Genomic DNA, 26,529 nt, shown 5'->3' on the forward strand with positions numbered 1-26,529 from the left:
TTGTCCTACGCAGTGGCAGCATTTATAACTAAAATCACCACTGTGCTAAATGATTGTGATGGAACAGAGCTAGGCATGCTAAAACTTTTCCAAAAGGAATGGTGGAGCTACAGTACAGTGGAACCACCCTTTCCAGTGAAAGATTCTGCTGTGTTATATGCTTTAGGTGTAGTATGTTCAGTATTATGATGCTACACCAGTCAAAATAGTCATTGAGTAGAAGTAATTAGATTTTCCTGATATTCCTGAAGAGATATTGAAGGGGTAATTCAAAGAACAAGTAGAAGATAGGTAATAAAAATGGAGTTTTTCAAATAATTACTGAAAGATATAAACAAGACTCCTAACACCATGCATAACCTGGTGGACCACCAATTAGATAAGGATGAAAGCTTTAAGCATTGTTTAAGATATTAAAAAAATCCCTGCAGATTCCTTAAAAAAAACTGAACGCAAGTCTCCTGAAAAGAACCGAAGCTGTAATGAAGGCTCACTAAATACTTAAAACTAATGTTAAATTTAGTTGTTTAGGCTTTTGTGTAAAGTTCTCTTTAACACAGTCGTTAAAGAGAACATTACACTGTTTTCTGTTTTTTTCTAGATGCTGAAAAATAATTGTATTTAATAAATGTAATTGTACTTGTCGGCCATTTTGACTGGTAATTAAAGAAATTATGGGTGATTTTTGCAAAGTATTGTTTATAATCATTTTGTGAAGAACTTTTATGAATTATTGGAAACAAATTTTATGTTTTTCCTTTAAATATGCAAGCAAACTATTGTGTGTTCATGTTGTATGTATTTCATACATACAAAAATGGCAAAAAAATTCCACTTAAATGTCCAGCAAACAAACAACACCTAATCTAGCAGAATAATACAGCATCTCTGCTGACAGACGAGATGGCAAAGTTCAGCAAGCAATCAGAACAATAAAAATACTATCTCAAAAACAACATTTATCTCGTCGTACACCACTGTGCAACAACCGTTTTAGACGACACCATTACAGTACACCATTACAGCCTACGTTTTTAAAAGTAGCACCTTTTTAAAGCAAACATGGTTTCTTGCTAGGCTTTACAGACATGAGTTTGTGAATTCAGCTTTGAAATCAGACCATGATGGTGTGCTGTAAATAAACAAATAAACCCAAAGCTTCAGTGTCCACCCCAGTGCATGGCCCCCTCTGCAACATGATTATCCTTGAACAGCTTGGCCTCTGCTAATAATTAACTGCTATGTTTAAACATTTTCTCAGTTTAATGCAGGTGGGCTTTAATTTCTGATGCATAGGTGGCCTTGCAGAAAATCCTAGAATGCACAAAAAGGAAGGAAAAAAAACAAAAAACAAAAAAAAACAAAACAAAAGAGGTGGTAGACCCCACACCACTCCAGTGTTGGTTACCGTGATCCTCTCCAGGGTATACTTCTAAAAGAGAGAGAGAGAGAGAGAGAGAGAGAGAGAGAGAGAGAGAGAGAGAAAGAGAGAAAGAGAGAGAGAGAGAGAGATTGTGTGTCCATGACAGTAGTCACACAAGGGGTCTGCAGAAAGGCTCCAGTGGCATTCTGAGTGCTCCTGGGACGAATCATGAGATAAGAATGGAGCCCTAAGAGGGCTAAAACATCTACTTAGCTGTGACCGCTCAATGCACATGACCATTACTCAGTCTAGGATCAATTGAGGGTTTCAGTGGCTGCTGAACGCTGTACAGAAGAGCATCACCAGCAGCAGGTTAAAGATCAGAGCTCCTGAGCCCCGCCCTTTCTCACTCACCGTTCTACGGAGGGTCCGGAAGGAGGAGATTCGGGGTTTGACTGTCTTATTGATCTCCTTCAAACAGTACGACAGGGGGTCCCGGCCAAACTTGGGAGAAGGGGGTCCGTTAGCGGGTGAGGGAGCAGGGGGTGTGGAGAAGGGAGTGAGCGGGGAGGAGGAAGGCTGGGGGAGGTTCGTAGTAGGGTAACGAGGGGCCGGGCAAGATGGGACCAACACCAGGCACAGACCCAGAGGAAAGCAGGAACGTGACGGAAGGAGGTCGAAAGGAGGGCAAGGGAGGGAAGAGGGTGAGGGAGACAAACACAAACAGACACACAGATGACAAGGGAAAGAGAGAGACACCATCAAACACCATAAGCAACATCACATAGCGAGGAAGAGAACTCTGGAACAACCTCAGCAGGACCCAAAGAAGCAGAGCAAGACCTAAACCCAACACTAAAAGCCCCCAGCCCTGCCTCAATTCTAAAGTACCCGAACCCAGCCCCCGAGCCTAACACTTAAACCCTTATCCAACACTAAAGCCCCCAAGCCCAATGTGAAAGTCTCAACCCTGCATTAAAAGCCCATCAGCCCAAAGCTAAAGTCCTTCAGTCCAGTGCTAAAGCCTTAAACAAACATTAGAACCCTTCAGGCCAATGCTAAAGCTCCTCAGCTCAACACTAAGCTGTCTAGTTCAACAGTAAAAGCTCCCAGCCCGAAGCTACAGCTTCTAAACCCAACACTAAGCCCCAAGTCCACAGCTAAACCCCCTGAACCAAACACTAAGCCCCAAGTCCACAGCTAAACCCCCTGAACCAAACACTGAGCCCCAAGTCCACAACTAACCCCCCTGATCCCAACACTAAGCCCCAAGTCCACAGCTAAACCCCCTGAACCAAACACTGAGCCCCAAGTCCACAACTAACCCCCCTGATCCCAACACTAAGCCCCAAGTCCACAGCTAAACCCCCTGATCCCAACACTAAGCCCCAAGTCCACAGCTAAACCCCCTGATCCCAACACTAAGCCCAAGTCCACAGCTAAACCCCCTGATCCCAACACTAAGCCCCAAGTCCACAGCTAACCCCCCTGAACCCAACACTAAACATTCCTCAGCCCAATGTTAAAGCTACAACCCAACAATAAGCCCAAAGCTAAAGCCCCAACATAACACTAAAAGCCTTGTAGCCCAATGCTAAAGTCCCTCAGCCCAACACTAAAAGACTAGCTAAAGCCCCAGCCTAACGCTAAAGCCTTAACAACTCAATACTTCTTAGCCCAATGATAAAGCTCCAGCTCAACACTAAAAGCCCCTTAGCCCAACGCTAAAGCCCCAACCCAACACTAAAGCCCAAACTCAACACTAAGAGCCCCTCAGTGCTAAAGCCCCAACCGAACACCAAAGGCCCCTCAGCCAGGTGGCCATATATTGAAACCCCAGCCCAACACTAAAACTTAGCAATGCGACACCAGCTTGAGGGAGAAAGTGTGGCTTCACCAGCCTGACATATCCAGACTTTTCTCTGTACCATGAAGGAAAGCCAAAGGAAAACTCAATTTATGATGTCTCATGGGTGCCCGAATTAAAGTCTTTATTAAGTTTTAGTCCAAAGCTCTACATGTACCTCAACAGGATACCACAGGCAGACCCTCTGTGATGTCCATCTATACCAACACAGTAAATTTTATCGTTACTCTGCTTTTTCAAACCACAGACTTGTTGTTCAGCTGTTTTTCTTTCTTTTTTTTGGAAAGCTATTAGAGGTCACCAATTGAGTGATTAATTGCTTCCTTCACAAGATGTTAATAAAAAAAATAAAATAAAATAAAAACATGAAAAGGTGAAACGGTCATTCATTTGCAACACTGGAACAATGCCACCAGCTAAAGCAGCTAAATTAGAAACATCCAAGTCTGTAGCCACGTTTCAAACACTGAGGTAAATCCAATTGAAAACAAAAGAAAGTAGAACAAAGTGCAGTTTGTGGTAACATCAAAAACACAGAGACATCACAGAACAGACTGCCACTAGGCTCCAACTGACCTTTACATATACAGTATTAAAACCTACTATATATATACACTATATATAAGTATAACAGCCAATCGACAGGGCCTATTCTGTGAAGGCTTTTTCAGAGTAGCCACACTTTGCCCGTCTCCAGTGCTATTTGTAACAAGAAGTTCAGGGCATAACATTGAAATGGAATGACCAACAGAGGAAATGAATCCCAGCAATATCACCAAACAGCCAGAAAAGCAATGAAAAACAGCCTCAAACCTTCATTTAGCTTTAAACAGCTTTGCTGAGCCTCCAACTCAATATATTTTCCTCTACGGAGGCAAAATAGTGAGGGCTAAACATACAAGAGGAGCCTGATAAACATTTGTAACTTCCTAATGGGGTCTACAGCACATCTCAGGGCATAGCAGGATAAACTGAAGGGCTAAATAGAAACCTTTCCTGCAAATCAGCTCCTGTGACCATGGAGCAGGAGAGAGGCATTGTGGGGGATGAGGGTAAACAGTGAGTAATAACATGCTGCATGAGAAGAGTTTTTCTGGATCCGTGCTATTAGGAGAAGCACAGAGGTAGAGAAGGTTTGTAGCATGGCCAATCATTTCAAGAGGCAGGATTTGTCGCTGCCATCTCATTGGTTGATTTAAGAGACTGACGTGCGGCACGGGGCAGCACTGCATGCAGACTGGACGCAAAGGGAGGAGACAAGGTGAGACAGGTAAGGCAGGAGACATATACACGCAGGTGAGAGTAGAGGGGGAGGAGTTTTGCAGCAGTAGAGGACATGTTTGAATTGGTCAGGGGAAAGGTTCACGTGGTGGTCCTTCAGTAGAACAGACAGAGAGCACTGTCCTGATTCAGATGGGAAACCCCTGCTTGTGGTCTCACATGTAAGGACGGGTGATATGGCAAAACTATAACATGACCCCTGAAGGCATTTTCAACATGAAACATGATATATAACACACTGTTTCCCCTGCTTAGACCAGAATGCGAGCTAGAATGGTTAAAATATATCAAAAGAATAAATAAAAAATGTGGCACATCTACGAACTACTATGTGTTGATCTCTTGTTGGCTGCAAAGAAAAGAGCTAGGTAAGCAAGAAAGCTAATAAACTAAGTCTACAGCTACTTTAGACTTTATTAGTTGCATAAAATGAGGAAAACAGACAATTAAATCGCTAATTGGAATTGTTTATTTGACAAGTGATCGCCTGCTAAAATTTCATGAATGTGACAAGCTGATTATTGGAGTACTCAAAGTAAACAATAAAGCTTATTTTATCCACTTATATAGTTACAGTCGTACGCAAATGGACGCCCCTGTTCAAATTACATTTTTCTTTGTATTTTTGATTGACAATATGTTAACACATCCCCTACAGAGAACACACTGCACATTTTCATGCCCAATTACAATTTATTTTCTGAATTTAACATATTGGGGAAACTGCAAAAGTTATGGCACTTTTTGTATGTTTTGTATGTTTTTTGCAGAAATAATTAAGTTGTATCTGTAGAGCATCATCTGTAGAGCACGTGTTAACTTACTTTCACTCTGAAAATCAGAAAACATGTAATTTGAACAGGGGTGTTAAACCTTTTGCAAACAACTGCATAACAAAATGCTTTATGAAATGAAACAGAACTCTATTTAGGGTCACATTTGAGCAAATAAGTGCAAATAATTGTGATCGAGCGCACACAATAACGCAATTAATCACAAAGAGTTCATTTAGTCGTATGATAGCTCTAAAAAAAGCCTATTTAAGATGGTCCAAAGGTAAAAAAAAAGAAATCAAAAAAGTAGAAAAAGTAAACTAATGAAATAAATGCCATAATGGGCTGACATTAATCGGCTACTTGCTACTACAGTTTATGAAGTGACGGATTTTGTTTACAGGGTCTCTGTCCACAGTTAGCCTACATCTGCCTTGATGATGCATGACCTTGTACAGACACAAAAGCTTGGCATAATCTATCATGACAACAATATCATATTGCCAACCCCTAACCATGTAGCTGTATATATCTGAATGTGTTCCCTATGCTGCTCCACAGACTGTCATTCTCAAACGATTTCTCAACCCTCTTAACCACGTTAACCAGATGCCAGTATCTTTCCTGGTGCTTGAGATTTCACAAAGGTGTCATTGTGATGGGACTGAAGGATTTATTCTGTTTGGGATAACAGCAGCAGTGTGTGGGTCAGGGCCCGTGGAGGGGCTGACAGTGGTTGTACCCTGCTCGGATATAAGCACAGCTAAGCTCCGGTCATGCGCTTGGAACGTAACAAAAGAGCTCACAGCCAGAGAGACAGCCATGCAAAAATGGGTTCTAGAAAAGTGTATGTGCTTGTGTGTTTGTTCAAAGGGAAGTGAGAGGGCGAAAGGTTTTTGAAGTTTCAGGAAAACCATGCATTTCTTTCCAGGACAAAGGTGCGGGAAACCAGAGTTTCTGAACTAGACTGACACTGGAGCTGTCCCTGAAGCTATTTTAAAAGGGAATTTTTAATATTTAAATATCTGCATATTCAATGTTTAAAGATGTAAATAAAATCATTCAGAGTGTTTTAATGCAAAATGGTTCACTGTAGATAAACTTTTGACTTTGATTTCTTTACAGTGGTAGTGATAGGAACCAGGGGTCGCAATGTCTACAATGTAAATATAGCTTTTTTTTTAACCTATTCACTACATCCAGTGAACCTTACACACGTCTTTTGATAAATGGTAAAATAGTGGTAAATCTGAAAATATAAGAACTATTTTGCCTTACAACACCCCACATGTACCTCTCAGACATGAATGGATTTCAGAAAATTGTTTTAGGCCAAGTCGTCCCTTTAAAATCAGGCAGTGTATCCGTAAACATTTTATGTAATAACTTTCTGTGAGAGAGCTTTTAGGGGCTTCAGGCGTCTGGCTCCCATCACCACTGCTGTGAACAATTCCGACTTTTTAAGTTTCTCTAGAATATCTCATTTAACATCAAACAACTCTGAATGATCTATTTACATCTTAGCCCTTTAATTATGCAGAAATTTTGAGCACATATTGTCCAAATCTGACTCTTGAGAAATGCTGAACAACCTCACTGAAATTACACCACTGGGCATAGCTCTGTATGACACTGGTACAGCATTAAAGGCTTGGGTTGTTCTCAATGTGATATAACAACATATCACGGGCTAAAATATCACAGTACTCAATAATACAGCACACTGGCCCAAATCTGAAGCAGATCTCCTACCTTGCTCTTCTTGCTGAACAGCCAGAATGGTTTGCTTTTGTTTTTGCCCAGCAGATCCAGAGGACCCTTGGGGGTGCCCAGGCTGCTGTCAGAGGAGGCTCGGTTAATGCCTTGACTGTAGTCCTCAAACTCCAGGTCGCCGGGCCGCTCGAAGCCTGACTTGTGCTGCTCTATGAGAACCAAGGAGTCCTGCAAATCACACGGACATTTTACTCAGCTAGGTGCACATGTCTATTAGGAAACTTAAATTTCACCACAATAGGATTTACAGAAATACACAAACGTGACTGGGGTAATATTTTTCAGAGTAGTGGAATATAGAGCATTTTTTATTATTTTATTTAAACTTGACATTAGCCTGAAACAATGTATTTGCCAAAATAGAGTGCATGATCAATTAAGTATTATCATAATTGATTAGAATCCATTCTAACATTTCAAAATGTATGCAGTCGAACTACCATCATCTGATCGATGCCAGTGCTTTACTTCTGTTCCTCAAGTGTCTCATTGTGGGGCTTTTGTGGTGGCTTACACAGACATGGACCTCAGAAGCACACTTGTAGCATAACATTAGTTGTGGCCGCTTACAGTAGAGTACAAAAGTCAGAGACCACTCTTCATTTATTTTTTATTTTTTTTTAAACTTTCAGTTAATACAGGTATGAAGTTATCCATTTTATTCATTCAGCATCAGAAAAAGGTGGAAAATTAGAATTTTATTTTAAAAATGGAAGCCTCAACAACTAACTAATACAGAACATTGTAAGTTCAGTCTTAGAAGTTGGTTGTATTTTCTGCTTCTCACAATCCAAATAATCCCAAACACATTGTGATATTGAGGTCTGGATTCTGAGAACACCAGCAGCTTCTTTGCTTGATTTGCAAATGTTCTTCTTTTTTTGTCCATTTCCTTTTCTCAGAAAGGACGTCTTGACAGCTGAAGCAAGAATTGAGCTTGATTTAGCTTGATTTCCTCCTCTCTCTCAAACATGAAAGCTTTGTTCTGTTTATCACATGAAGTGCTGTCTATCTGATCGGGGCAGTTTTGGTGTCTACCAGGTCTTGCATGGTTGTTACAAGTCCTATTTTCTAACTTTTTTCACTTTATTTCCTTGGACTTTCTCTTTCTTTAAGCAAGTGGATCATCTTATATCTAAGCTCCTCAGAAATATCTTCTGTAAATAAATAATTTTTACTTAATGGCCATTTTGACTGGAAATTAAATAAATGAAGGGTGGTTTTAGATTAGTAGTGTACAGTATAGTAGTGTATACTTGTTGATGTCACTTGTGGAGCACTGCTCATCCTTACTCGCACCTGTTATTTTATTTACAAACAAGTTACAGCTGCCTTCTTATGCAAAGCAAGACACTTGAGAATTGGTAGGTGTGTGAAAATGCAACAATCTTAAGGTGGTGATTTAACTGCAGCAATTTTGGAACATATATATGATTACACTACATTATAAAATCATTCATTAAAGTATATACTAATAGAATAAAAAAATAAAATTCTGGCTATTAAAAACCCAAAAACACTTGGCGTATTGCTTTTTGTCCACTCTGTTACTGTATAAATAGTTCCTCCAGTCACATTCGAGTACTGTGTATTTTTTTAAATAAATCTAAATCTTAACAACATAATCAAATGAAACAAAACTAGCATAAAATTGAAGATTTTATGATGCATTGAATCATTTGCTAAAAATTTAACTGAGATCAGAGTTTTACACCCCTGGAACATGGGCACACATGGGCCTTATCTAAAAGGGAGTAACTCTGCCGACTGGACTTAAACCATGTGTAAAACCTGTGTGTGGATGGTGGGCTTACATTCTTCTCGTTGACATTGGTGCCAGCCCTGGTGATGCCCTCCAGGCACTTCCCTATGATGGGCATGACGTGCCTCTCTGTGTCCGCATACAGGATGTAGGCCTGTGCTAACTTCCGCATGCGCCTCTCATCCATGTCCTGCAACTTCTGCAGAAAAGACACAAACATGCTATCAGTGCATCATAGAGGCTACACGGAAACCATCAGCTAACAGATACTTGGCCAGGAGGTGATTCAAGGAAATGAGAATGACTGTGCTTTTGCTTACATTGAATATAAGAGGCATATCAGTGAAGTAGAACTGGCTCTGCTCCTTGTTGTACTTCTGCAGCTGGGCAGCGTAGTCATTCTTACACTCCTCCGCTATGTGTGTGCGCATATGCGCCTGCTGTTTGGCCTAAACACACACAAACAGTCTGGTTAGTGCAGAAAGACAAACATGCACATCTTGCAAGGAGCTGAGTAAATACTGAATGAATGTACTTTATAATCGTATACAATCACAATACAATGAGTGTGTACATAACACTCTTTACACCTCTTTTATATTATTGTAGCAAGGCTGTACAGTGGAACAATACTAGAATTTAGTCTGGTGTCCTAGTCCATTATTTTCCTATTAAATAATTAAAAAAAACAATAAATAAATGACATTCACATTTTTTACAATATATCCTTTATGCAAATACATTTTCAGTGCATCAAAATTAAATTTATTTTGGCATTTATGCCTCATAATTACTAAAAATGTCATTTGATGTGACTCTCCGACCATAAATGCAGATTAAGCAAACTATTAAAAAAAATTAAATAAATTAAATAAATAGGTTGGTGTGATTTTAGGTAACATAAAAAATGATAATCACAAAATAGGACAAATTCAAAAGTATTTAGTTGCAACACTTTTGTCTGTGAATTGTGACACGCTTTTAAAAAAGAGCGAGCATAAGAAAAAAGACCTTCATGGTTCAAAGCCAAAGTCAGTAGCTCTTCCAGAAATAGTTACAGTTAAGCTAGTTTAGTTCACCAAGTCAGGTGGTGTGACCTCAGGATAACTAGGAAAATGTAATATAAATAAATAAATAAATAAATAAATACATACATACATACATACATACATACTACCACTACTACTACTACTACTAATAATAATAATAATAATAATAAGTTTATTTAATTGAAAAAGTTAAACCCTGTGGTCATCGGTTTACAAGGGGGTCCAAGCACAAAGACTAGTTTAAAAGTCAGTAACAATTTAAGAGAAATAAAAAGTCACTCTTTCTACATTTGTATTGGAATTTATGTTGATATCAGCACGGAGAGAAAGGTCCTAGCACATCTGGAACTTGGTTAATAAAAAAGTTCTGATTCTGATTGTGATCAGGAAAGAAAGTTACACAGTGCACTGGGATGTATAAGCTGGGAGAGATATTGGGAATGAGTGAGTGCAAGTACCTTCTCCACATCGGCTTTTGTAGCATTGATGTCCTGATCTGTCTTCTCTGCATACTGTGCTGCTTTTTCTGCCTCTCTCCACTCTCTCTCAAAGCGTTTTTTACTCTGACAAACAAACAAACACACACACACACACACACACACACACACACACACACACACACACACACACACACACACACACACACACACACCAATGAATTCACAATATTAACCATACACTTCTCAAAGGAAAATCCTGCAATCCAATATTCTGAATACTCAAATATTTGTTCTTTATGTTGGTATTCATTTCCTTATTTATCCTTATTTAGTATACAGATGTTTTGTTTAACCTTTTGTTAACCTTTCAGATCAATTCTACAACACTCTTGTGGATTATTGACAGCGCAACGTTGTTCATTTTTGTTTTAAACAAAAAATCTAACACCAGGAAAGACAGTTATTGACATTAAAACAATATCAAAGATATTAAAACGGCAAACAATATTTAAACAAAGGAATTAGCCAAATACATGTTAATTTGGTTGGCTACAGCTTCGACTGTTGAACATACAGCTAAAGAAGCTGAGCTCTTTCACAGGTAGTCGTTTAGCCGCAGTGGAGCTGCGAGACAGACACAGTCACAACACAGCTCCAATATTAGCTCCAATACTTTATGAATGGCCGCAAATCTATACAAATTTAGCGTAAAAAACAAGGTTTGGTGGTAAAGTGGTAACGAGGTATATTGGTAACCTTGATACTGAAAAATGATGACAGTTTTTCAAAACTATGATGTGAAATTTCCATTCCACATCTGTACAACCAAATAAACACATTCCACCCATTTATATTTTAGAGGGGTCACTGATCAGTGGTGTGGGATCTCACTGATGGCACTAGAAAGAGATAAAAAGTGGGGAAAAAATCAGAGGCAGGAAAAACCTCAAAAAAACAGAGCATGACTAAGTGACGTCTAAGAGCTACAAACACCACAGATCACGTCTGATTTCGGCTTTTACTCTAACACCAGTCGCTCGACTCTGTGCTCTCAGATATCCTCTAAACAGGTGTCATTTAGCATCAGCTGGAGCCAAGCCTGTGCTGTGATGTTTGGCTCATCTGGCCTGCTAAGGAAGCTATTGTTAGCTTAGCCAAATGCTACCGCCCCAAACTCCGCTTTGACACTCCAGCACCAATCACCCGACGTCTGCTCTCTCAAACGTTCATTTTTATCATCTTCTTACAAAAATTCACTTTCGTCAACAGAGCAAAAGTTAGTCTGAATCAAGTCTGCGCTGTGGTGTTTGGGTCTGTAGCCTGTTCACTTAGCTAATCTAAACAGGCTACAGATCTAAACGCCACAGAACAGGTTTAATTTCACCTTTCTGTCCCAGTTGCTCAACTTCACTCCCTCAGATTCGAATCATCATCATAATCATCATCTAAACTTGTGTCAGTGCTTTAGTTAACCAGAACTAAACATTCCTTGGTATGAAGAGCTTTTATCATGCTAGCTAAGCTAATGCTAACCAGCTCCTCTGTCCTATTTAGCAGCACTATTTAACCTTTAGCAATTGTCAGATCAGGGGTGCCCAATCCTGGTCCTGGAGATCTACCACCCTGCAGAGTGTAGCTCCAACCCTAATCTAACACACTTGATCCAGGTAATCAAGGCCTTCAGGGGCAACTAACTATATGACCTGTGTGTGTTGGAGCTGAACTTTCCAGGATGGTAGATCTCCAGGACCAGGATTGAGGACCCCTGTGTTAGATAGATGGTTTGAATGTGGAAATGGTTTGATGGTTTGAAGAAAGTGGATACCACCAAACTCTTTATAAAACCCTAAAATACAAGTCATCAATCCTGAACAAGATTTGTCATCTTTGGGACGTCCAATGTAAAAAATTAAAATGGATTAATTGGTTAATTATGAACTGTAAATATTCCTGTCTTGGAGGGTAGTTTTGAGTGTAAATATTTAAGTACTCGTTCAGAAATACCACAAACATTGGAAGCCTGTAAAATGCTGTCCATGTGAGCCCTTATGTCCATTGATAATACACATTTTGACAAACAGCACAAAGAGCACATAAACAATGAACCGCCCACCCCACCCTGCCTTTTTACACATTCAATTCACTCACAGCAGACAATGTCACAGTGAACAGAGGCAATACAGCATGTAGACAAAGAGAGCTCACTCTGCACAGTCAGTCATCACATCCAAATCACAGAAAAACAAGCTCATCAGTCCCAGACTGGGCCCTGTTTGCCTGCCTCAATGAGGGGCTTCACACATGGATCCGGCACAACAGGGCATTGTAAACCATCATTGCAGATGGAAATGCACACTTACATTGTCAAGCTGCTTGTAGGTGCTCTCCAGAGACTGCTGAGCCTTTTTGCCGTCTGATAGATGCTAAAAATGTAAAAGAGAAAGACAGAGAGACAGAAAAAGAGCCAAAAAAGGACATAAAGGAAGACAGAGATAAACAAACTATTGTTATTACAGTTTGGCCACAACAGCACATCCCCCACCACCACCCCCAAAGTCCCAAGCGATGTCTGCAATGCACTGTCTAGTATCTTCTGGAATGTGACAACGGAATAACAAAACACGGCAGAGTCCAAAACATTCTTCTAAACATCTAAAGTGACACAAGCACAATGCGTTCCCCCTACATGGTGCTCAACATTTACATTTCCTTCTAACCACAACACTGCCCCTCCTCCTCCACAATCCCTCCCTCCCTCCAGTTCCCTGTCTCCTCTCCACCCATCCATCCCACTGCTGACTTTATTTTAAGCATGGCCCAGTTTCTGCTCTCTCTCCTTCATTCATTCACTCACTCACTCACTCACCGTCTTGCGCTCCAGTTTGAGCTCCTGCAGGTACTTGGTGAGTTCGATGCAGATGTTCATCATCATGTTCTCAGCAATCAGTTCTCTCTGCCCAGCGTAGTCATTCATCTCGTTCAGAATGTCCAGGAAGGACTGGTGATTTGAAAACCTTGCACACACGCACAGAAAGAGAAAGAAAGAGACAGATAAAGAAACAAATAACCAAAGAAAGAACGAAAGAGAAAAAAGAAAACAAAGAGAGTGACACAAAAGGAAAGACACAGATGTAGATATGAGTGTTAGTACTGATTTCACTCCAGATAAAGGTGAATAGTGAGGCAGATCTCAATAGGACCTCATTTCCATCTGCAGCTTCCTTCCTCTTTCCCAGAGGCTGCCTATTAAAGCTATTTGCATGGCCGTGCAGCTGTTTCTGCCACATCCTCAGCCTGATCTCATTTAGACCCCACAGGTGCTCCTGATCACTCACTCAGGGCAAAAACCAAACAGCTCTGCCCAAACCAGTTATTTCAGTCAAGGTTTCAGGATGCTTTCATGATTATGACTGTGTAAGCTATAAAATTCACCAAATTACCTGCATTCGTGCTCCTCCTTGCTGCCTCGTTTGGGACTGTACTTCTTGGTTAGATTCCTGTAGAGATATGAACAGAAACAAAAACATCATCAGCAAAGATGTCACTGGGCCCTTACACTCCACCCATTTGCCTGTCCACTTGTTCACAGATGACCTACACTGAAAAAGTGGTGTTCTGGACCACTGTAAAGAGAATGATAGCACAACTGCAACATACCATATCGAAAGCAAACATCCGCAAGCGATAAGACAGACAACTATTTCGTCCCTGGCAGGCAGCGACGTCTTTTGAGAGCTACTGAGGTACACAGAGGCAAAGTGAGCCCTGGTCATAGCACTTTTGTTTGTCTCAACTTGGGCTACTAATGAGAAAAATTAAACTTCAGAACTTTAGCATGTAGAAACATAATAGCCCATTTTTACATATTCCAGTCATTTCATCAATTTTTTTGTTTTTGGTCATATAGTCACAAAGATAATGTTCAGGTTCTTAACTAGAATATGTTTAATAGAGTTTTGGGACATTTACTTCATATTCCTCACTGATGTCTGGCCTCACCTATCAGTACTGCATTCAACAGTCCATACAAAGAGCACTTGCTCTTGGTGCATTAATACAGAACTCTGTTGATGTGTGCACTCATACTGTGTGTATACCAGGTATTTTACAGTGGCTTCAAACGTGACTCAATCAGATTTAAGAACCAGGACTGTGTCTCATAATTGAGATTTTGAAAGAGTGCACCTCTGATTTTAGGCTTGCTGGTCATCAGTCAAAAGAATCAAATGAAAAGAAAATCTGTCTCTAATAAAAATGTCAGCACAAATGACTCTATAATCTTATACTGCTGACATTATGGTATATTCTTATGAGCATGGTTTCAAAGTCTTTATAAATTATGACTTTTGCTTAATATCAACTCACTCAATCTCAGATTGACAGTATCATTGGCAATACATAAAAACTGAGCTTCTGAATGTGTTGCTAATTCATACAAGCACAATTCACTGAATATTTATATTCTGATCTTTCATTTCATTGCCTGGTTTTCTTCACCGAGCATGCCAGACATGCTAAGCTTTGAATGCATAAGCAGACATTTTCAAACAAAACAAATCTGCCAAACAATTTTATTGCCCACAGCCAACAAGCAAAGGAAAAGTAACCGACTTGCAAACCCAAGCAGGACAGGCCGCCACTGTTATCTTTAAACTCTAATTAGAATTTGGCCTCAAATGACACGTGGTTCTTAGCCATATTTGCATGTATACAATAGTTGATGTGTATTTCCATAGCAAAGCTGCTGAACCTGTTTTATATACAATGATGCTGACCTTACTTGGATGAACACAAAACAGTCGTCAAATGAAAAGGTCAAATTAACTAAAATTTGAACCATTTAATGAAATCAAAATCAAATAAAATAAATGTTTCTGATTCATCACTATATTATAGGAGTTGTGTCCAATGAAACCGAACTAATTTGACTTTTCAGACCAGTTTAAAGCAAGATTCAGTGTGGCTGTGTATAAGTGCTTCCTCAAAATTCAAAATAAAATGTCACTGTATCAGTACATATAGACACTGGTAACATCAATTATTTATTTCAAGGTTTGAAAATAGTGCAACCTGCTTTCTAGTGTGCAGGGCAACGTCTGCGATGGCAAATCTAGATGATTTTGAGACAAGGAGGGGGAGGCGGTTGGGAAGAAAGAGAAGGAGGGATCAACCAAAGGGAGGTAGACTTTATGTAACTACATAACTATGAGTGTAACAATACGAAGACTACACGTACTCAGTATTATGATTTTTTAAAACTATATCAAACATAAGCTCACATATTCCACAGCTGGGTCCCAAATTCTGAGAGCACAAGTGAAAATGCTTCTACTTTGCAGTCTTTTCTAATTCAATAGTATTCAGGTACAGATCTTATCAGAACATTTTGAGTAAAAAGTAGAATCTTTAAAATGTTCTTACTATTTGGTATGTAACCCTTTTGCTTTAAATGACAGCGCGCACTTTAAGAAGAAGAAGAAGAAATCTGACCTTATTGTACAAAGGCCTTAGCACAGTCAAGGTCACAAATTTGCTTAAATTTGAATGGTGACCTAGAAATAGCCTCGTGCACAATGTTTCTGCTTCACTTTAATTAAAGTTTTCTTCACTTTCTAAAACTTTGTTGTTTATTTCCAGGCTTAAATGAAAAAAAAAAAACAATCCTGGACTTTCAATGTGGTGACTTTTGGACCCCACTGTACATGAAAACTGAAGACAAAAAAAAAACATGATTCAAGTGAAACTGACAAACAGATGTTCGTAAATTGTAAATTTGCTATGATTCAATAATCAATGGATTAACAGTAGAGCTCTCCCAATACATCAGTGGGCCGATATCAGCCCTTACCAACAACCTATGACTATCGGTATCTGTGAAAATATGTTACGTCTGTCTCTTTTGTCAACATCACTGGCCATTCAAAATCTCAATCTCCCAACAGTAAACAGAAACCTCAGACAGCAGTTGCACTGAGTTTTCTGCTCTTAAACTATAAGAGTAATACAGACTAGGTAAATGTTTTTGAATTAGCACAAGAATAACATTGCATGACACGCAAAAAGAGGTACAGTGCAATGATTTCTGGGTAGCTCCATCCCAGTGTTCCGATATTTACACTGCTTTAAGTCCCAGAACACAACTTACATACATTAAACATGTCTGTATGATCCTAAAATTGAGTGTTACATTAAACATCAAGCAAAGTTTAAACTAAAGCAAACAAGATAGAAATATAATGAAAACATACAGCTTAAAAACTGCTGACCAGACAAATCTAAGAACTGTCTGGCTTGATATTCAGATATCAACAGACTGACAGCCTCTGTCCAACACTCCCAGCCTGCTTCATGACAAAACTACATAAGCCTTGTGACCAGTGAGGGTACTGGATAGGTAAGCTCTATCTAAGATTAGGACTGCCTAGTTTACATCAAAAAGGGGGAAATTTGGGCTAAAAGTATTGGCCATTTACTGGCTGCTGGAAAGTTATTCACAAGAGCAGGATAAACCCACTTACTACAGCTGGCAACCATATCAGTCTAAACAGTCACATTTTACTAAAACTACGAGAGCATAAAATTAAAATCTAAAACAGAAATACAAAATATATGCTGATATCGGTTTTTATGCTCTGGTTGTTCACAAAATACTGAATCCACCAAGTTTGTATTGACTGTAGGGTAGGCAGTATGATAATATTTGATCGTGTGATAAATTTCATTAGATCACACAATATATTTTTCTGAGCATATAATTTACATTACTTCACTGCACGTTTCATTACAAAAACAGCACAATTAGTTCCAATTGAGTGGATTTAGCACAGCGAGCGAAAGGCTGAATACAAATCACTGTATTTTTATAGTTTTTTTTTTTTTTTTTATAAAATAAAGCAAGACTGGGGCATTCTGTTTGTTACAGTTTATCAAACCACAGAAAAGCTAAATATTTTGATGCATGTTGTGTACCGTTAAATGTCGTCACGTACTTGGACACTGTATTTTTGCCATATTGCTCTTTTACTCTGGTGTCACAACTCCCTTTCAGATTTGCTCATTCGTGTATTAACTTTCACACTTCAATATTATTATCAATATTATTACACTATATATTAGAGCAGGGGTCTTTAATTAAAATTCAGTAAGGTCCAGTTAGAGAGAATTTCCTTAAGCAAAGGTCCGGAACTTAATATAATGTCTAACTTGCGTCATGATGTGCCATATACTGTAAACTGAAGTAGCCTAGTAGTTATATCAACATCTTTGGCAATCAACAACTGAATGTTATATCAAATAAAGTGAAATTCAGTGATATTTCAACTACATTTATTGTAAGTTTTCTCTTTTTAGAGCACGCCATGTGAAATATACTTCCCTTTGAGTCACTTTCCTCTCCGACTGCTGTTTCTCACTGCGTCCCTCCCCTGTGTGTGCGACAGTCACTGGAGTCTCAGTGCTCAACGTAATGCACAGATTTGATTGGATGAGTAGCGTAACGTGTGATATGTACAACGCATGCGACTGGTCTGTGAGTTTCCTGGGCCGCTAAAGCGGTACCGTAAAGGCTAGAGAAGTTACGCCGATTAAAATAGGACCACACTGTCGAAATTAAATAATTCTCCATAGTTTATCGGTTATAGGTCCAGGTCTGCATAGGACAACGTCTGGGTCCGGACTCGGACCGCGGTCCGCCTATTAGTGACCTCTGTATTAGAGGTATGCAATATGGCAAAACCATCATATCATGATTATCAATATTCGATACCATCACAATACTTTAACCCAGACATAATGCACTACTAGTGCCAAGCTGAAAAACAGCCATCAAAAATTCTGGACATGACTGTTAATTAATGTATCACACACTGCATTGCACTAAATGAAACAGGGCTAATTATGTTCTCTTTTTAATAAAACATGCAGTGTTCGTAAGGTAGTACTGATGATATCGACAGAATGCCCAGAAAAGCATAGTGCATTACAATAATAATATCACGATAAGAATGAAAGTCATTCAACCCAAATCTACTACACATTTCCACTTTAGCGCAGCTGCTTAAAAGGTACAGTATATGTTAATCATGCTGTTTCTGCACCTCCTGACCTCAGCAAATCACACACTGAAAACTCTCTCTCTCTCTTTTAACGTAAATGGTGCTGAGGCAGTAAAAGAAAGTTCCCTCCACTCCTCTTTTACTCTAATCAACCACATCCTCCCAGTCATATGCCGGTCTGCTCCCACTTCCTCTCTCCTCTCTGTGAGCAGTCAGGGCACAGGAAAAGCCACGTGAGGCAGCAGAGCGATAGAGGCCAAAAAGGGACACAGAGCAGAGAAAGTGAGAAAGAAAGAAAGAAAAAAAAGAAAGAAAGCAGAAGAGTGAGAAAGAGCCAGAGAAAATGAGCGACTGAGACTGAGAGAGATAGAGCAGAAAAAGAGGCAGAAAAACTTAACCCCCCCCCCATGCCACCATTAAACTCAACTGCTTTCTCTTACGGTAAAAACAGGGCCTGATTTACACTCTTTTACACGTATGCTTTGTCACAACCTCTTAAAGGGAAATTTTGATGAAATTTCCCATTTTTGTATAAGTGTCTGTATGATTCACTTGTTTTTGTAGTAAAGTTATGTGTTTTATTAAAGTCATTAAAAACGTCAGCCGTCTGGTTCCTATGATCACCACTGTGAACAATTCTGACTCTGTTTCTCTTGATTCGAGCATTTCACACCAAACCACAGTGACTTTGTTTACATCTTAACAATCAAATTCTACAAAAATATTGAAAAACTGATGGAATTCCCCTTTCCTGTTCTTTTTGTAAGTCTTTTCAAAAGCCGCCTTAGCGTATCTGTTTCCGACAGCCCATTTCAGAAACTCTAAAAGGCTCTGCATGGTTTGTATTCGTTCAGTTTTATTGTTTGGCCTTTTTGTAAGTTCTGATCACTCAATCTAACGACTTCATTAAAATAATCAGCAGATTACTAATTTATTATATAATCCATAATGACAGCCATACTCTGCACTCACGCTTCATTTTTCTCAAGCACAACCATACTGTGTGTTTTTGTTTACTGTTTGTTTATTATGCTTTATTTACTGCACTTAACATTCCTCCTCAAGGTTTACTTTTGTATTCATTTAACTACAACCCATGTGTAAAACACCAGGCCCATGACTCAGTCCTATTCGGCCCTCAAAATTATTTTAATTTTCTGTTCTTGTTGGCCCGTTTCACCCCGATATGCACTACAGTCCCCAGCATGCACTGCAACATAGTGTGTGTTCTGACCCCCTTCCTCCAACAACAATCTATGGGCCAGCGGTTACACAAAAAAGAGATACCTGGTCTCTAGATCAAGCAAATAGTCAGTTATGAGAAAAAATACCTTAAACAATTTATTTTTATTTAGAATTATTTCTGTATAATTACTAAATAAATAAGTATTCAATGCCTATTTTGCTGTTGCAGTTTTGGCATATATTGAATAAACAATGGCCCGTTCAGGTCATGCTAAAATGTTAAGTAAAAATGAAATAAAAACACAGCTGGCCCACGGATTTGCTGAGATTTTTTAATATGCCCCTTTCAGTGGTTAAGTTTGATACCCCTGAACTTGAAGAAACTATGATTGGGCCTATTGTCAGTTAGATTCTCTGGGTTCTTTGTTGCATTTGGCTTCCACTGTTCACTGCTGGCTCATTTTTAAGTGGCTTCTAAGGACATCAGGGTCTGCAGAGACCACCCTTACATTAAGAACAAATTATTCATTTTCAGGAAAACTTTCAAAGGAGATACAAGATAATCCACTTGCATAATGAAGTGGAAAGTCAAAGGAGATAAAAAGTGAAAAAACAGTAGTTTCCAAAAGTCAGGTTCAAAACATCATTGAAAAAAACTGACTCATAATGTGCAAGATGTGGACAAAGAAGCTGCTGGTGTTCTCAGAACAATGCACTGACCACCCTGGATCATGGATCATGACAACCAAAAATGCAACCAACTTCTAAGGCTGAACTTCGAATGAAAGTCTCCTGAAAAGAATGGGAGCTGTAAGGAAGGTAAAGCACAGACACACTAAATACTGAAAAATGTCACTTTATATTCAGTTGTTTAAGCACCTGTGTCAGTTTCCTATAAATATCTTTTTCCCCAAACACTAAAAAAAATGACATAATAGCAGTATGCTGTTTCGACTTGAAATTAAATAAACAATAACTTTTGCACAGTACTGCAATAAATGTTAAAAATAATAATAAAAGAGGGAGAAATAGAGGGAGGCAGAAAGAGAGAGCGACATCTGCGCACAGTTGAGAATAAGTGTAGTGTCTCCAGTTGCACTGGGCTGAAGCCAACCCCATTTTTCAGCAGAGCAGACAAGTTCAGCTTTGCCCCAAACCAGTCATAAGACCGAACATCAATTTCACAATCTGCTACCAGACACTCACAGTGCTGCAGGCCTCCATGTGCACAGACACATCCACACACATTGTCTATACTGACTGGTTAGCTAAGAATGCGAAACTGCTCACCTTAGTTGCTTGGCGTAGGTTTGCTCAATCTCTGTGCGTTCCTTAACAAATTTTATATATTTTTCCACCAGATCCAACCCAGACTGCGTGTGCTTTTCAATGACGTCATACTGATCCTGCAAGGAGAACAAGACAGATTTAGCACAAATGCAAGCTGTAGTGGGAACACTCAATGTCACATGCAGTACACATCAAAATGGAAATTCTGGACACTAACTGTGGGAAATATGACAATATGTTAACGGTACTGTGACATATTACTTAACAATATGCTCTTCTAAGTAAGGGATGGGGAAATCTGGCCCTGGAGGGATTCCTGCACATTTTGGTGATGGTGCTCAAACAGAACTGATTCAACTCAAATCACTGGTTTGCTAGAGCAGGAAAAGCCCCAGCCCTCAAGTAAAACATGGGCAGAGGTTCCTATTTATAGGATATACTTTGGCAGTGCACTCAGGTATATAGACAGATCATTTCACCCATAAGAAAATGTTTAGTTTGGTTATTATAAGTACAAATGAACTGTTAGCTCATTAGATACTTGCACAATGATAGCTAGCTACTACATGTAACTAGCAAAATTATGCTGGCAAGCTTCTGCATTCTCTTAGTTAGAAAAAAGTGCCCAATTGAAGACGATTGTGTCAACAAAGCAATTCATTTTATTGGTCTCATTTTCTCCACACTTTGTGGTCACAGGGCTCGTTTAAACCTTATTGAAATGCAGAAGAAAATGTATTTTTGGGATTCCTTCAAAAATGAAGGAACATTAGAATTGACAAGAAGGATAAACAGACCTGTAAATGACTCTAAAATGCCTGAGAAAGCTCTAAATGCTAAAAATGAAGTAACATCTAAAAAATTCATGTGAACAGATAGCTACAGTATATCACTTACTATTTAATAACTTTTTGCTGTTCCTAAAAAATAAAATAGTGAATATAACGAGTACCTCCTGGTGTCTAGCTTATAGCATTTCAATATACACTACGGCATTACTGCCTAAATTAACTGCAATTATTACTATGACAAGTGAGTTCAAACTTTTAAATGGTAGTGTACAATGGCATCATGACTGCATCATTACCCCAGTATCTGCACAAAGTGCATAGTAACAATTAGCTGATTGGATGACAATTTATTTTCTTAATTTTTTCCTATTCTTAATTTTCTCTCGTTTGTTCTTACTACATATTGTGTCTTTTGATATACTGTGTTGGGACGTGCACAAGTACATAAATAACCATAAAATATGCCTGTATTCCAATACTAGAATCACCATTTTGGTATTTGCTAAGTTTTGTACTGAAAACACTGGTTTTGATTGTGTTTGTCGAGTAAATGTGTTATATTGTACTCTGATACTCTGAAAGACAGAACTCATCCAGCGCGAATATCTACCAGCGTCCCTCGGCTGTTTTTAAATAATGCAACATGCTATTTTGTATTCTTCTGTGTGCTGCTATACTGTGTGCTACATCAGTGCTGTCACCTACAAAGATAAGCCTACAGGCCTACATTATTTTTTTAGTGTTGTTTTCCATTCCATGTGGTTAACTGGACATCTGTTCAAGAACTCTAATGGACAGTGGGATCTGAAAATAAGTCAGAACGCACATCCCTATTTTATTGTGATATTTCTGCCATACCGTCCACTCTTACTGCATACTGTGATACTGAGTGTGTGCCATTACAGAGCTGGTGATAACGCATCTTGCTGTATCTGCCCCCACATTACAGCCTACATTCCAGGGATTCCCCACATGTTCATAACCCTTGACCCTCGGCCCTGTTATCTGAGGGAGGGCTTCCTGACGGGCGTAAATTTCTCCCAGGTTCTCCACAGGAGCAGAGGAAGAAGTCTGAGGCCACACAGTAATCTCTGTCAGACAGGACACAGGAAGTCTTCCCTATTTCCTGCCATGTTTCAATAGATTCAGGATTATGAACTTGTTTTTTGTACATCTTCACTCGCTCCAAACCATGACAGACGCTTGCTTTTGTACTTTATGCTGGTAACAGTCTGGATGATCCTTTTCTTCTTTGGCCCAGAGAACACGATGTATTTCCACGAACAATCTGAAATATTGACTCATCAGATTCGTAATTTCCATGATGCATCAGTCCATTTCAGAAGAGCTGAAGCCCAGAGAAGTTGGAGGTGTTTCTGGACAGTGTTGCCATGACTTCCACTATGCGTAGTACAGTCTTCACCTCTTATTCTCCAGGGTATATTTTGGCTTGTCCATCTGAATTTACATGACCAAATCGTAGGGCAAATTATTCAGTAACTGCATGAAATAAATATAATTTTATTTTAATTTTTTTTTGCAAAAGCTCCCCTCAAATTAACAGAACACGTGTTTTATGATCATACACATATTGCTATATGCTTGCAATTTACTGCTAAAAGCCAGAAATCTTAGATCCTCTTTGTTTTATTTTATAAAAATCATTTTTACAGAGCAGATCACTGAAGAGACGCCATCTGTTTATAGTTTATAGTCCAGATTTGTGGACATCGCCCATCTATTTGACTAGAAAGAAGACAGTTACAGCTCTCATATGACACCCACCTTTTGAATGTAGCTTATGAAATATGAAAGTTATGAAGAATATGACAAAGTGCATTTTGGAACCACCGGTGGTCTCAAGGAGTTGAAGTTGTGGATGCAGCGATGAACAGTGTTTACCGACAACAGTTTGCCAAGTTATTCCTGAGCCCACGTGCTGATATCCATCACAGAGGCATGCTGTTTATTAGTTCAGTGCCATCTGAGGCATTGAGGGTCACAGGCATTCAGTTGTGATTTTAGGCTTTGACCTTTACACACAGATTTCTTTGGATTCCCTGAATCTTTTGGTGATATTATACACTGCAGAGGATGACTTTTTTGCTGATGTGTGTGTGTGTGTGTGTGTGTGTGTGTGTGTGTGTGTGTATATATATATATATATATATATATATATATATATATATATATATATACATACATACATACATACATACACACACACACACACACACACAGATAGATAGATAGATAGATAGATAGATAGATAGCAGGGCATGTTATTTCCTACTGAGCAAAACCCCACCGGAAAAACCAAGCTAATTTGTTAAACACTGGTCAGCACTTTTCCTCCTCTGTGCAGAAAAAAAGTCTCTGCTGAAAGCGAGGAGGACTGCTCTGGCATTTCTCTCCAGCTCTCCTGTTTTTCGGTTCCTTTTTTGGCTAGGCTGTGTGTGTGTGTGAGCACTTCAAGCACAGGCATGTCTGCGTGTGAGTGATGATATCGAGAAATGCTTCCCACCCTTACAGCACACACCTTCGAGGGCCTGGCTACAGTAGGAGGAGGCGTGGGGTGACCCTTTAGGGCCAGATTCCAAACAAGCTGGTCCATGTCCTTAACTCCTCCTCCTCAACATCTCAAAATGGAGTCAATAAGTACTGAACAAATAAAGAATTCATCGCCCACACACAACCCACTCATTTGCAAGAAAACAGTTAGACTTCACTCAAAACAACAGTCACATGTAGCAAAGCCAGTCGACGTTTATAAAGGCTTCTGAGAAGAACAGTGCTACTGATTAATGGTGGTCTGAGGGCCAAAAATGACTAAACGAATATACAGATAAAGAAGCTATGAAGGTTTCAAATCGAGTTTTTAAAAATGGATTTTATACACTACATTTTGTGACTAACTCACTTCAAAAATACAAGTTAAAAGGGCTCTACATTTTCCTCCTTCATCTCCCTTGAGGTCGACTTACAATGATTGTGTGAATTTATGTACCAATTTGTTACATAAACTCACCAATAATAATCATCCCGTAGAATTAAACAGGCTGTTTTTGTTACTCTTCCTACAAGTTTGATGTATGTAAAGAAGCTCTGTTCTGATTGGCTTCTCTGTACTGTGCCATTTTCAAAAAGCAGTCCAAGCTGAAACACTCCTTATAACTTCAGCCTGAATGGGCAGATATACTAACTTTTATCTTTAAAAAGGTGCAGGAAATCTGATTTTCCATTATATGGGTCCTTTAAAAGAAAACCATGAATTTAATAAAGTCACATAAGTATAAAAATATGTTTGGGTGAGGGGGTCAGGACAGGGTAACAAGGGTACTTTGGGCAGCCCTGGTTTCCATAATGAACTCAAACTCCAGGAAATAGAGATACCACAAGGCCACTCTTTCTATTCTGATACCAATATTGAACCACTGAGTATCAGCAGATACTAGTATTGGTAAAACGTACCAATCTTTAAAACGAGCTTTAATGTCTGACTGAAGCACCTCCCTGAAGATGGGCATCTAAAAGTAAGCTACCCGACAGAAACACACCTAACAATATCACATCACAGTGTGAGTGACTTATTTTAGGATAGATATATTACAGTGTTATCAGCACTGACACCCACTGATACTGATATGCCTTCATTACCTACATCACTACAAAATTTTATCCAACAATTAAGTACCTTAATGGTGTTTTTTGTTAATTTTATGCAGCTAGTAAAAGAACAAGCCATAAGCGGCCAAATCACCTGATTAGCCATCTTGCCTCCTGGATGTTGATTCATAGTAGCTCCCAACTTGTCTCACAAGCCAGACTTCTGCCTATCGTCAGAAAGTCTGGTGCATTTCGTCGCTTAACACATCCAAGAAGCACTTACTTTGTCAAGAAAGGCTGTTTGACTGAGGGGGCAGGCGATTTCTCAAAATGAGGTTGCAAGCAAAACAAACTCACTGGAAACAAACGAGCAGGCAGGTACTTGCATTTATGTTTTTTTTTTCCCAATCAGACTGATAAAAGCTGCCAAACCAGGTAGCCAATCAGAATGGCACTGACAGAATTGTGATAGTTGTGGCCAACTTAGTGTGCAAAAATATCAGATGCCACATTTACATGTGGGCGGGGTGTCGGAAGCTGATACCAGATCCCCAACCCAGCAGATGAAAACGCTTTTGGTTCACATCGATCCTTATAAAACTGCAAGTAGTCAAATCTGGTTGTAAAATAAGTGCATGCCAATTTCACAGTTTTTTTATTCATCAATTTCCTCTTTGGCATATTCGTACGGTCAAACCAAAACTATTATCATCAATATCTATAACTCCAAAAGTAAGAATAAAAATAGTCAATAACAATAATACTAATAATTTGTGCACATGGCAATCAAGTACAAAAGTGGATATTCTTGATTTGGTGTAAACAAATGCTGCAAAGTATTCTGTATTTCATTTAAAGACATTACACTGTCCTATTGATTTATACTATTAAAACTGCCCACAAAGCAAACAACACAAAACACAGCTTGAGCAGAAGCATCCCTGCAATAAAACAGCATTTAAATATGTTATTTTAGGAGAGCAATCTCACTACACAAATCACATCATTCTACCATTAAAAACAAACAAAGATGTTTTGTTTATTTCACATTTTATTCTTTTCAGTCATTGTAATTTTAACAACAAAAAGTTTGGTCAGTAGGGGGAGCTACGCACTCAGTGCTCGACCTCAAACTCCGCCTATGAGCACAGCCATTGGCTCATGAGCTGTAAAAGCGATCATTTTATTGGCTTCCTACCAAAATATCAGCCATAAACTAGGTCCTGCTTCATGTTAATGCTAAGTAAATGAGGTCCTGGTAGACTGGCGCTTGATTTCACGCACTGAAGCACTGA

The 26,529-nt window shown here is 39.1% G+C and overlaps 1 protein-coding gene across 2 annotated transcripts in view; it reads right to left on the reverse strand.

Moving 5' to 3' along the window:
* Window positions 1-26,529, reverse strand: part of trip10a (thyroid hormone receptor interactor 10a) — a 42,663-nt gene that overhangs the window by 11,827 nt on the left and 4,307 nt on the right. The window contains exons 2-10 of one of the 2 annotated variants that reach the window (XM_036567519.1): window positions 20,838-20,953; window positions 13,749-13,805; window positions 13,175-13,322; window positions 12,669-12,731; window positions 10,327-10,431; window positions 9,140-9,268; window positions 8,872-9,018; window positions 7,037-7,225; window positions 1,778-1,942 (exon numbers count right to left, since the gene is read on the reverse strand). In XM_036567519.1, coding sequence (XP_036423412.1) covers window positions 1,778-1,942; window positions 7,037-7,225; window positions 8,872-9,018; window positions 9,140-9,268; window positions 10,327-10,431; window positions 12,669-12,731; window positions 13,175-13,322; window positions 13,749-13,805; window positions 20,838-20,953 — 1,119 coding nt within the window. The remainder of the gene's footprint in view (window positions 1-1,777; window positions 1,943-7,036; window positions 7,226-8,871; window positions 9,019-9,139; window positions 9,269-10,326; window positions 10,432-12,668; window positions 12,732-13,174; window positions 13,323-13,748; window positions 13,806-20,837; window positions 20,954-26,529) is intronic. The other variant, XM_036567520.1, reaches the window with a different exon arrangement.

The sequence above is a fragment of the Colossoma macropomum genome, unplaced genomic scaffold, assembly GCF_904425465.1.
Source record: "Colossoma macropomum unplaced genomic scaffold, Colossoma_macropomum, whole genome shotgun sequence".
NCBI lineage: Eukaryota > Metazoa > Chordata > Actinopteri > Characiformes > Serrasalmidae > Colossoma > Colossoma macropomum.